The sequence below is a fragment of the Gadus macrocephalus genome, chromosome 11 (genome assembly GCF_031168955.1).
Source record: "Gadus macrocephalus chromosome 11, ASM3116895v1".
NCBI lineage: Eukaryota > Metazoa > Chordata > Actinopteri > Gadiformes > Gadidae > Gadus > Gadus macrocephalus.
Genome location: NC_082392.1, coordinates 21,217,477 through 21,229,418, shown reverse-complemented (window position 1 = coordinate 21,229,418; position 11,942 = coordinate 21,217,477). Strand labels below are relative to the sequence as shown.

Genomic DNA, 11,942 nt, shown 5'->3' with positions numbered 1-11,942 from the left:
TGGAAAAATGGCTTCTCCCCACCGGCGATTGTTGTTGTTTACGATTTTCTATCAGTTCTCACCACACAACGACGTCTCATCTTTGCTCCTTGAATGTCGATATGTAATGGTATGGAGTTATTGAAACTTACTACGTGTAAAAAAGACTAGAAATTGAATGTTTATTTTTCATTGAATGTTTACATAAAGTTGCACTGGGTGCCTTTAACACATTCATAGGCTTCGATCTTAATTTTTCTATACCCAAATGATGTGCTTCAAGATGGATAGTGAGTGTGCAGTAGACAGGGGCGTAGCAACGTGCACTATTAGTTTGATCTAACTTTGACTTATTATTGTTATTGAAAGTGTTATATTTTGACATTATGAAAAAATATTGCACTTAAAACAAGACTGAACCCTTACCCTCCTAGCCTATACAGATGACTTCAACATGATACAAAAATACATAGTCATTTAGCAGACGCTATTATCGAAAGTGACATAAAATGTCTGAGAATTATAATTGGATGCATACGTTTTTGGAGCACCCATATACAATTTTTTCGAGAAAAAGTGAACTCATAAGGGACGGGAGGTCTGGAAAAGGGGGCATAGCCTATTGGCTAGAAATGGGAGGAACGGAGGGTGTCCTCCCCCTCTGGGAGCTGGAGGGGGCGCAAGAACGGATTTTTCTGCAAATCATATCCATCAAATAATGGGATCCTGGGCAGAGGCTGCAATATAATAACTACAGTCTCTGTAATATAGAGGGACTTTGACAACATTGCATTTGCTCTAGAAGTGTGGCACCATACAAAGGTATACTGCAACTGTGTGGGCTATACCCGTATCATTGACTATAATAAGGGTGGTTTATTTTAAATTGCTATAAAGTTATGCTAAAGTGGCACCTACATGGGGACATTTTAATATACCAATACATTGCAGAACTACATAATCCTTAAATGGACATTTCTTTCTAGCACTTTCAGCATTACCTTTGTCGCACTAATGGGAGTCAGTACATCTGAATTGTTGGGTTGAAAAACGAAACATTAAAAATTATGGAAGAATTCATTTTTTTTTATTCAAAAAGAAAAAGTCACACATGCCTACTAATTTCCCAATAATGTTTGTCTTCTGCGAATACGCCACATATAATGTCCATATCTTGCTCTATCTGTGAGGACCAATCATACAAGTCAATGTATGTGTACTTCCTACAGACTAGTTGTTGTTTTTTATCCACTGGTCCATCCACTCGACAATACGATCCATGTTGCTCTCAAGGTCCTCTGGCTTATTGCTCGGTAACTGGTGAACCAGGTCCTCCTTGTAGGCCTCCATGGCCTCCTCATAAATGGTCTGAAAGATCTCACATTGGACGTTGTCCTGCAGTTTCTTCCCTGTGTAGCCCCTACCGAATGGGAAAGCACATCATGGCATTATAGGCAAGCCAACTTTATTTATATAGCACTCTTCATACACGGGGCAGTCTCAAAGTGATTAACATAAAGATATTGTAATAAAATCAAATGAAATAATAAAAGAACAGAGAAATTAAGAAAAATAAAAGGCAAAGTAAAAAATGCATTGTAGAAACAGTGCAAACGTTAAAAGTGCAATATATTCAGGTCCCATGGCATGAAATTTGACTTTATCAATTCTTTCAACAATAATATGAGTACCCCGAGCCTGCCTTTGGACCCCCAGTGGCTAGAAATGGCGTTAGGTGTAAAACGTGCACTAGGTATACTGGTCCGCCTATGAAAAAACAAAGCTCTGACGCGCCGATTTGGAATTTGGCCCCATATGTCGTCATATCTCAAATCGTAACTACAGCACATTTAACTAACATTGACTTCCTACCGAAACAGCCTAAGGATTTAGTTACCTGCTTTCTAGACGGCTGTAGAGATTTGTGTTATCCGTGCGAAGGACAAACACAATATGAAACCAGCGCTCTGGAAAAAAGTCACAACCATGATAGTCCACTATGACACCCCCGTCCACCATCTTCTCCTCAAGCTCATCGACAACCTGACGAAACATTAGCAAAACAAAATTAGTACAGAACCATACATTTCATGTTTGGTGAATAACTGGTCAGCCATGTGCTAGGTCTAGCAATTCAAGCAAACACAATGGAGGTAAAGGCCAGTGTGTAGCTTTTATCGTAAGAATTGTAGTTGTAATTAGCTCTCTGCATTGCATACCTGATCCATTTTGTTTTCATTACTTATAGCTTACATCAGTCTGGACCACAGAATATTTCTATGAATCTCACCAGTTTCATTTCTATGTTCTTTATATTGCATAAGGTCGTTCAACAAATTTGGCCGAATATGTTTTAGTTGATCAGAATTCTATACATTTAAATTAAATATTCACGATGGCGGTGTTATATATTGACTTTTACTCACCCTATCCTCATCCAAAACAGGACACTGGTAGTCGTCATCAAAACCATCAAAGAGCTGACCTGGGCGGGGGGGGGAAGGAACATCAAGACGATGACCAGAGACAACCACTGATACCTCTGGATGTGGGAGGAAAAATATTGTGCTGATGGTGTGTGTGTGTGTGTGTGTGTGTGTGTGTGTGTGTGTGTGTGTGTGTGTGTGTTATGGGGGGGGGGGGGGGGGGGCTGTGTGTGCGTGTGTGTTTCTGAATAACAAAGTTCTCACCTTCTTGTGCTAGGTCACCTATGTTGATATAAGTGAGGCCTGTCCGTTGAGCAAGCTCTTTACCTAGGGTTGTCTTTCCAACTCCCGGCGTACCTGTAACAACAGACACACGGACTGGATCAAAACTTTGAAACGATAACTAGCTAAACTCCGTTGACTTCACTCACCTGTGAGCAGAATGTTGGGCCGTTTCATTATCTTCATTGCTTTAACTTGACTTGTAGAGCGAGGCAGAGGCTGGGATCCTTAAAGAAAGGGTTCAGGTAGTCGATAAGTGTTTTTCAGCCTTCCTATATTTGTAATCGGCTATATTGTTCTAATGATTCAACACACATTTAGCTTCGTTTTATCCAGCGTTGTGTTAGACGCATGCGTACTGCGTAGCTCCAGCGTGCTCTCACAACAGGAAGACTCCCACGTCACTAGAGTGCGCCGTAGCATTACAACCAATCCCTCTCAGTTTTAATTTTCAGGTAGTCGATAAGTTGTTTTCATCCTTTCTTTATTTTTAATTGGGTATATTGTTATAATTATTTAACGCACATAAAGCTCAGTTTTTTCGTGCGTTGTGGCCGACGCATGCGTACCGCGCAGCTCAGCGTGCACACAAGATACAGCGACTCCTGCGTCACTTCAGTGCGCCCTAACGCTACACCCCCTTCGGTTTTAAAGAGAAACGCTCCGTCGCGTCCACGCTAATTAGTTATCATATCAACTATAGTCGAGCCTTTAGAGGTCGCTGAAACTTGAATACAACGCACATTGCGAAGGTATGTATATGTAGTTATACCAACAAACCCAAGGACAGGATTAGGCTTGGTTATTTTTCAACGCATTATGTTTGTTATGCTTGTTAAAAAAAGTTCAGCAGTGGAAATGAACACAGTTCTGAAAGCTGCACAATGCGTTGCGCATGTAATATACTAGGCTTTCCCCACTCTTTATTTGACCAGGTGACTGTTAACTTGATCTTCAACTATTTGCCTGCGCTCTAATTGGAGTCTTTGGCTGCCATTCAACCGCTGTACACTGAGATCGAGGCAGATGTGACACATCTGCAGCGGTCGATCGGTATAGACCTCTAGCACCCAGGCAAATGTAAAGCACATGCATAGTTTAACTTGTGATGTGTATATTGTAATCCATTTGAACAATGGGAACCTTGGTTGATATATTAAAGAGTAGAAGAGCTGCTCAAGTACAGGCTTTCGAGACACGACATCTGAGTGTTCAGCCCTTACTGCATTCCCAGGTCCCAGCTGTGGTTCTCTGATGACCACATCTGCCCTGTGATCGGTACAGACCTCTAGCACCCAGGCCAATGTAAAGCACCACGGATGAGAATGTCCAAGCGTTCTCTCAGCAGAAAGGTAAGGTCAAATAAAGTATGTTTCTTACATATGTTTTGATTCATACCAGAGATGTGCAATATGTTCAACGCAATATATTTTGTGTTCAGTATTCACTTTTACTTTTACGATTAATCCAACATCAAATGCTTATACCCCAATTCTTCCATGACAAAACCCTAACGATATATAGTTTAATCCTGCTGAAATATTCCCCTGCTCTACGTGTCAAAACATTTTATCTTGTTCCCGATCAACAACAACGTATTACTCAATCAAATCTCTTCCATGCAGGCTAACTGTTGGGTGGAACCTTCATTTAGTAACCTTTTAGCGGGCAAGTCTCCTGAAAGCAAGGGGAAAGTCGGCAAGGGTCCTAGGAAGAAAAAGGGTGAGACCAACAACTCAGCACCTCGATCTTCATCCCTGTCCGTTGTCCAAGAGCCACATCAGAGCGACCACAATGTGCCCTGGGTGGACGCACATGCTCCACACTCACAGGTGAACCACTTTACTCATGATTCATTGACCTGGACTATATATACATTATTACACCTGTATCTATAAAATATCACACCTGTTGATTGGTTTGCTCTTTGGAGGGCTAAGGTTGGAGGAGGGGGGGGGGGGACAGTAAATGGGGCATGAGAAGCCAGTTGTGATGTAAAGGCTTTAAGTGATTACGGGCTATACAAAGGAAATTGACTCAATGTGACTTTGCCTGTTGCTGACATGTTTCTGTTGTTTTTTCTCACTGTTTCACTATCAAACAAAAATGTTTTTGCAGGTTGAGCTCGCTGTGCATAAGAAGAAGATCGAGGAGGTAGAGAACTGGATCAGGACTCACACGGACCCCACAACATCCAAGGTTTCAAATGTGTTGAATGAGAATGAGTGAATGAGCTAAATGTTCATCCAGCCCCCCTGCTCTCAGGTGGACAACAGAGTAGCCCCCCTGTAACCTTTGTAATTTCTTTGAATATGTCTCGGTTCAAGTACTTTTTCCTCTCCCATTACAGTAAACAGGAGTGGCAAAGCTTGCCCTCCATAATAGCTCTGATACAATCATCCATCACAAATAATTCTAGAAATGTTGCTGAACATTGTAATGAATAACCTTGGTCTCCACTGTGTCCACAGGGGGGTATTATTGCTCTGCTGACCGGTCCTTCAGGTTGTGGGAAGAGCGCTACAGTCCAAGTTCTGGCAGAAGAGCTAGGCTTCAGACTCCAGGAATGGACCAACCCTTCCAACGTCTCAGAATACAGAGCGGACCCTGAAGCGTATCGACAAACATTTGAGCCCGGTGTGCACTTTATTTATTTATTATTAGAATGAATTATTTATTTATTTTTTCATTTATTATTTTCTCTGAAAAAAAAGCCGAAAGTCAGCAACAGTTGTACAGTAGATCAATTCACATATCAAGTCTGTAAACAATTCAGATGGTCAGAGGGGGAGCTAATTAATAATATAGAAATCTGTCCTGTTTTTTCCCGCTCTAATTCTTCCTCAACACGACATGCGAAGCATCAAGGTTCAATGGCTTCTTGAGCACCTCACAGACGGGCCTGTTCCAGGAATTCCTCCTCCGAGCCAACAAGTACAACTGCCTGCAGATGGTGGGAGAACAGGGGCCCAAGGACAGGAAGCTCATCCTTGTGGAGGTGGGCACGCCCAGCACATACATGCTTACTATTCAGTGATACAGCAGATACTTCTATCCAAAGAGTCCCAACCCTCACACCTTCATTCTCTGTCGTATTCATTTAGCAATGTCGACTGCATGGGCAGCACATGTTTGAGTCAATGTTTCTACTCTTGTCTACTTCTAGGATTTCCCAAATAATTTCTTCAGGCAGCCAGGGAGCCTGCACGATATCTTGAGGTAAGTAACAATGCACTGTGGTAGGGCCCGACCGATTCATCGGCCTGCCGATTTAATCGGCCGATTATAGCCTTTTTGAAAATAATCAACATCTGCCAAAAAGACGCAGATTACAACAGATTTTTTCTTTTTTTATTTTTTTTTAGAAATGTTATTGCGCTTAGTATCCTGCAGATTGCGCTCCTACTCGCCTTGCTAACTAACAACTTTAGCTGGGGTAAAAAAGAGGAGATTGAATTTTACCGTATAACATGAAAGCACGCTCGCTCAGGCAGCTGCGCGCTCTCCTCACCAATATACACAAGATGCGTTGTTTGAGCATGTTGTGCCTGTTTTTCTTTAGGTCCCAGGCCATGTTAATTTGTTATACTGTAGACTCTAACGGTGAGACCATACTGCTCAGCACGCACGTGTTAGTCACTGCTCACGAGCGCAGCACATTGGGAGTTAGTTATTTATTTTACATTTTACATTACACTCATTTTTGACTGTAAATGTATTCTAAAACACTCAAAGGTTCTGCATTCAATTCACATATTCGTCAAAAGTGTTTAAAGTATATTTAAGGTATCAAAAACTACGTTTTATAGGCTTTTTTTTGTTTTGTTTTTAATCGGCCGATTAAATCGTAATCGTAATTTTTCTCTGAAAATAATCGGCATCGGCACTCAAAAATCAATATCGGTCGGGCCCTACACTGTGGCATAGCAGTCGCATAACTAGCACTGCCACCTCAAAGCGTGTGTGCGTGTGCGTGTGCGTGTGTGTGTGTGTGTGTGTGTGTGTGTGTGTGTGTGTGTGTGTGTGTGTGTGTGTGTGTGTGTGTGTGTGTGTGTGTGTGTGTGTGTGTGTGTGTGTGGATTGCTCTGTTTTTCTTTTCAGATCCAAAGCAAGGGTTGATTATTCAGGTGTGGTATGTTTGAAACACGGTATGAATGACATTTTTTTTTTTATCTTCTATCATTAAGGAGATTTGTGAAGACAAGAAGGTGTCCGTTGGTATTTATCGTGTCAGAGAACCTGAGTGGGGACAGCCACTCTCGACTTCTGTTTCCTAAGGAAATCCAGGAAGAGCTGTCCATATGCAACATTAGGTCAGCACACACACACACACACACACACACACACACACACACACACACACACACACACACACACACACACACACACACACACACACACACACACACACACACACACACACACACACACACACACACACACACACACACAGGGGAACAATCCAACCTTTATTCTTTTACAGCTTTAACCCTGTGGCGCCGACTACTATGAGCAAGATTCTACTGCGCATCGCAACTTTGGAGGCAGCCAAGGTTGGGAAAAAATGTTAATTTGAATGCATACGTAATTGTGTGTGTGTGTACATATTCTGTGCATGTTTAGACATTTGTCTCTTTGTCTGTTTATGCCCACAGACTGGAGGGAGGCTCTGTGTACCCGACAAGGACACGCTGGACATTCTGTGCTCAGGAAGCTCCGGAGACGTACGCAGTGCCATCAACAGCCTGCAGTTCTCCTCCCTTGCAGGTAAAGTGGCAAATACCTTCAATGGCGCCTTTCTGGGTGCGAAGCGTCAACTGTTGATCCGCATGGTTCAACTAATGATGTTAAAGATCCCATATCATGCTTTTTTATGGTTGATAATTGCCTTTGTGGTTACTACTATAAAGGGTTACATGTCTGTTTGTTAAAAATACCCATTATTATTCTCACACCAATTTCAGCCTCTTTCCAAATCTTTTTTTTTTGTATCAAGTCGCTTTAAGGGCCCCCTCCCGTATAGCCAGGAGGCGGGATTTCTGCACTTTAACGCTGCCCAGTGCATTGTATGATGTCACACTATTACGGAAGTAATGTTTGAGCACAATCATGCTGTTTCACACACTTATTGAGGGGCGTTCTCGGAGGGAGCGGAAAAGTCGAAAAAGCATGATATCACCCCTTTAATGTTGTAATCCATTTGAGCAATGAGAACCTGGGTTGATTTATTAAAGAGTAGAAGAGCTGCTCTCTGGACAGACTTTCAAGAAGCCACTCGCGGGGGTAAGGAAGGCTTGACATCGGAGTGTTTCCCACCCCTGACTGCATTCCCAGGTCACAGCTGTGGGTCTCTGATTAGCCCGTAAAACCCAGTTCAACCCATTCTTTAATGGTGTGTGAGGGGTGTGTGAACAGGTTGAACAAACCAGCATTGCTTCCTCGTTTCAATGATTCAGCTTTTTAGATTGTTGCTCTGTAAGATAATTAATGAATGTGTGTGGGTCGTCTTTTGAGTTGTGGTCTGGTAATGTAACACCAGTGACCTAATGGGCCTCCTTTCTCATCAGAAAGGGGACTGTCGCTCCCGAAAAAGGAAAAATGTCTTGCTGTGTTGCCGGGCAAAGCTGCGTGCAAAAGGACACGAGGGAAGAAGCGGTCTAAGGAGAAGGCTCCGGGCGAGGCCGAGCAGTGTATCGGAGGGAAAGACGTCTCGCTCTTTCTGTTCCGAGCCCTTGGAAAGATTCTCCACTTCAAGAGTGAGTCTCCCCGGAAGTTAAGTGGAGTACTTTGTGTAACTGCATGCTGTGTTCCTTCTGCCTCCCATATGTCTTTCATTCTTTGAGCATGGTTCAATGCACTTGTTTTGCTGCTCTCTTTCTTTACAACTCTCAAATGTTACCTGCAGACAATGCTGACCCCAGATGATCTGTGTAATTGTCACTGTGCATCGATAAGTTGATCTCAACAAACATGGACTCGTTCAGTTAGGTCCTGATCAACATTTCCTCAGTGTGTGTTTCTCGACAGGAGAGACCGTCGAAGGCCCCCAAGAAGCAGAGCAACACAAACTGCCCCCTCATCTCTCTGAGCACCAAAGGCACTCACTGTTAATCCACCCTGAGGTAGTCCAACCAACGCTTAAACTCTAAATAGACCTCTGAAGAATAAGTCCCGCCTCCGAGGCTCCTGGTTCAATCGGTCAAATGTCTATGGGAAATAACATGTTTTTCTTTAATGATCGTACATAACAAACTCTGTAGGTGGCAAAGAAGTAAAAGCTGCTCACGTATTGAACTACACACTTTTTCCATCTAGATTCCACTTGGGTTTTGGGTTGTCGGTGCCGTTGCAAACCGGGAGCTAGTTCTGATCTGCGCAGACTTCATAAGTCATACGTCATACTTGTTAGGGAGGTGGGAGTTGCTCGCAACTATTCACAACCTAACATGATCTTCATTTCACGTGTGATTTCAGTGGTCTATATAACCTAATCGATTGCTAGGTTCAGCCTCTTTTCTCAAAGACCCAACTTTTTGGTTAGACTGTGACTGTGAAGAGTTTGTTGGCTAACCGTAACGTCTTCAGAATTTCTTACAACCTATCAAACATAACGATTTCCCACATGAACGAGCAGCGTTGGTGCCACCTCCATAGGCGGGCTCTGATGCCACTGAATTCCATTTTTTTTGAAGACAAACTATGAAACATTGCCGTTGATATGCAACCTTGACTGGGAGAGTCGTGAAGTCCAAATTCTGCGCAGTTCTGCGTTAGCATAATGCGTCTTCATAATAGTTGACTACTTTAACGGCACCCCGATCCAAAACCCAGTGGAATCTAGATGGAAAAAGTGTGCAGTTCAAAACATGAGCAGCTTTTACTTCTTCGCCACCTATAGAGTTTGTTATGTACGATCATTTAAAAACCCCATGTTATTTCCCATAGACATTTGACCGATGGAACCAGGAGCCTTGGAGGTGGGACTTATTCTTCAGATAGATAATATATCATTTATAATATATCATATTTAATATTTTTAACTTTTACCTGATTGAATAACGGTGTTTACCGTTGTGTCCTGTTGTCCCTGCGGCCTGCAGCTGGTGGTGGAGCGCTCGCACATGTCTGCAGAGTTCTTCAACCTGTACCTGCACCAGAACTACCTGGACTTCTTCTCCACGGTGGAGGACGTGGCGAGGGCCAGCGAGTATCTGTCAGACGCAGATTTCTTCACCGGTGAATGGGCCGTAAGTCTCCAAATCACAAAGACAGTAAATGGATGTTACAGGGGTTGTTTTGTGTCAACACTTTCTTATCCGTGCGCACCAATTCCACTCGAGGCAAATTAAGTACTTTTCTATTTTATTCAACACAAAAAGTAATCTCAATGAGTTTTTTTCATTTTGGGGGAAAATACATTTTCATGCAGAAAGTGAGGGAATACAAATAATTTGAATGACATTGGCTGAATAGCTTGCAATCAATATTTGCTCATTTGAACAGCACTGTGGCAATGATAAAAAACGCCTAATTTCTGTTCTAGTCGCGCGCCGTCATGGCGGAGTACGGCTCCTCAGTTGCCACTAGGGGGCTCCTTCACTGCAACTCTGCCCAGGCTCCGGTCGGCTTCAGACCGCTGCACAAACCCAACTGGCTAATCATCAACAAAAAGGTAAACGCTTTGGAATCAATTTCTCACGTTACTAACATGGATGCTGATATACTCGACTCCACCAGCGTTGCTCTGTTCCAAACATGTACATATTTAGATGGTGTATTTGTGTTATTAAGGGAGCGGAACGATTGCTGCATTTTTTTAATGGAGACTGAGTTGCTGCAGTGGTGTTTATTTTTTTGTTGAGCAGCTAGTCGTCTCCTTACTCGATGTTAGAGTAAGGTTGATGTCAAATGTGTAGGACGCGGGACTTAATTTACAGAATGTGCATGTTCTTTCGTCAAAATCTAAATTATAGTGATGATATTTCCTTTTCACAGCACAGGGAAAACTGCCAGGCCGCCCAATCTCTCTTCATCAACTTCTGCCTGACGCCCACCATCCTCCAAGTGGAGCTTCTGCCCTACCTCGCCAAGCTCAGCAACCCCATGAGAAACCCAGGTAACAACTCACTGCTCCGTTAGAAGGGAGTCGACAATCTGACCACCATGACGGGAAAACTAATGCATAGCCGAGTAAGTAAAGAGTAATGCCATAGTTATCTTCAAATTGCTCCCTTAAAAAACAATGTTTGACATTCTGTGTTTTATCCAGTCTATAGTGCAGAATCAATGTAATTTGATGACAAATATGATGGTGCAAGCAGCACTTAAAAGATAAAGAATTGCATGGCACACTTTATTCATAGTCTATGCTTTTTTCACTTGTTGATCATATTTTTTATCCATGGGTTGACTTATTTTCTTCACTTCACAGCACAGATAGCCTTCATACAGGATGTGGGTCAGCTTGCAAATAGGAGGTTTCCTGGCAGGTAACCCCCCCCCCCCCCCCCCCCCAGCATGATTTCACATGGACATTATTATTGGATTCAAACCTCATATCTCATATTTTATTACCAGTTGGTTTTCAGTTAACAATCTTCATTTTTTTAGGCTAAACCTTGAAGCCCTGACAGACAAGGACCCCGGGACACTGGATCTAGATGACGAGGTGGAAGGAGACCAGGCTGGAGCCCTGTCACCTCCACGGGAGGCCGGGGCAGAGCTTCCTGCCAGCCAGCCACAGCCCACAACGTTTGAGGCCCTCATGAAGGAGGAGGACTTGCTCATTGAGGAATATGACAGTGAATAACCCTGGGAACCTGAAATTGACTTATCGGTTCAAACCGTTGCTTCTCATCTTGTTGTCTGATGTAGTCTATTGTTTGTAATATCAGCACACCAAGTCGGCACCCCATTGTCATTCTCTTATAAGTGCATCATTGCTTAACATAATTATTATTGTATTTATGTGTGTTGTATTTGCAATTGTTTTGCTGCCTATATCTGTTGAATTATAGGCCTGGCATAGACCCGACTGTGACTCCTTGGATCAACTTGATCTTGAAACATTAGGAATAAGTTAAACCTTCACATGCTTTTCTTTTTCACTTGTTCACGTTTCATAGTAGTTCAATCGCATTTTTTACGCCTATTCCTTGTTTTCCAAGTTGCAGGCGATAACAATAAAACTTTGTTACAGAATGAGTTCAGTCATCGCGGTACCGTGCTGTCACGCCCGCTTCACTCCACGCCCCT

At 42.8% G+C, this 11,942-nt stretch overlaps 2 protein-coding genes across 8 annotated transcripts; one reads left to right on the top strand and one right to left on the bottom strand.

Annotated features, from left to right (window-relative positions):
• Window positions 1-1,044: 1,044 nt before the first annotated feature.
• Window positions 1,045-3,329, bottom strand: ak6 (adenylate kinase 6). 5 transcript variants are annotated; one of them, XM_060065715.1, is made up of 6 exons: window positions 3,257-3,329; window positions 2,837-2,914; window positions 2,670-2,762; window positions 2,406-2,521; window positions 1,877-2,022; window positions 1,045-1,399 (listed from the first exon to the last, which is right to left on the bottom strand). In XM_060065715.1, the coding sequence occupies exons 2-6, from the start codon at window positions 2,871-2,873 to the stop codon at window positions 1,210-1,212; spliced, it is 582 nt and encodes a 193-aa protein (XP_059921698.1). In that variant the 5' UTR covers window positions 2,874-2,914; window positions 3,257-3,329; the 3' UTR covers window positions 1,045-1,209. The 5 variants fall into 5 exon arrangements, with proteins under 5 accessions (XP_059921698.1, XP_059921696.1, XP_059921697.1 ...); XM_060065713.1 differs by lacking the exon at window positions 3,257-3,329 and having other exon boundaries at window positions 2,670-2,783; window positions 2,837-3,105; XM_060065714.1 differs by lacking the exon at window positions 3,257-3,329 and having other exon boundaries at window positions 2,837-3,093.
• Window positions 3,292-11,891, top strand: rad17 (RAD17 checkpoint clamp loader component). 3 transcript variants are annotated; one of them, XM_060065708.1, is made up of 17 exons: window positions 3,292-3,439; window positions 3,922-4,039; window positions 4,313-4,519; window positions 4,806-4,886; window positions 5,159-5,324; window positions 5,549-5,685; window positions 5,854-5,906; window positions 6,875-7,000; window positions 7,171-7,240; window positions 7,343-7,490; window positions 8,255-8,443; window positions 8,715-8,809; window positions 9,788-9,934; window positions 10,231-10,359; window positions 10,683-10,803; window positions 11,124-11,176; window positions 11,298-11,436. In XM_060065708.1, exons 2-16 carry the CDS (start codon window positions 4,007-4,009, stop codon window positions 11,159-11,161), a joined length of 1,740 nt encoding a protein of 579 aa, XP_059921691.1. In that variant the 5' UTR covers window positions 3,292-3,439; window positions 3,922-4,006; the 3' UTR covers window positions 11,162-11,176; window positions 11,298-11,436. The 3 variants fall into 3 exon arrangements, with proteins under 3 accessions (XP_059921691.1, XP_059921690.1, XP_059921689.1); XM_060065707.1 differs by having other exon boundaries at window positions 3,293-3,439; window positions 7,343-7,454; window positions 11,119-11,176; window positions 11,298-11,891; XM_060065706.1 differs by having other exon boundaries at window positions 3,293-3,439; window positions 11,119-11,176; window positions 11,298-11,891.
• Window positions 11,892-11,942: the final 51 nt, after the last annotated feature.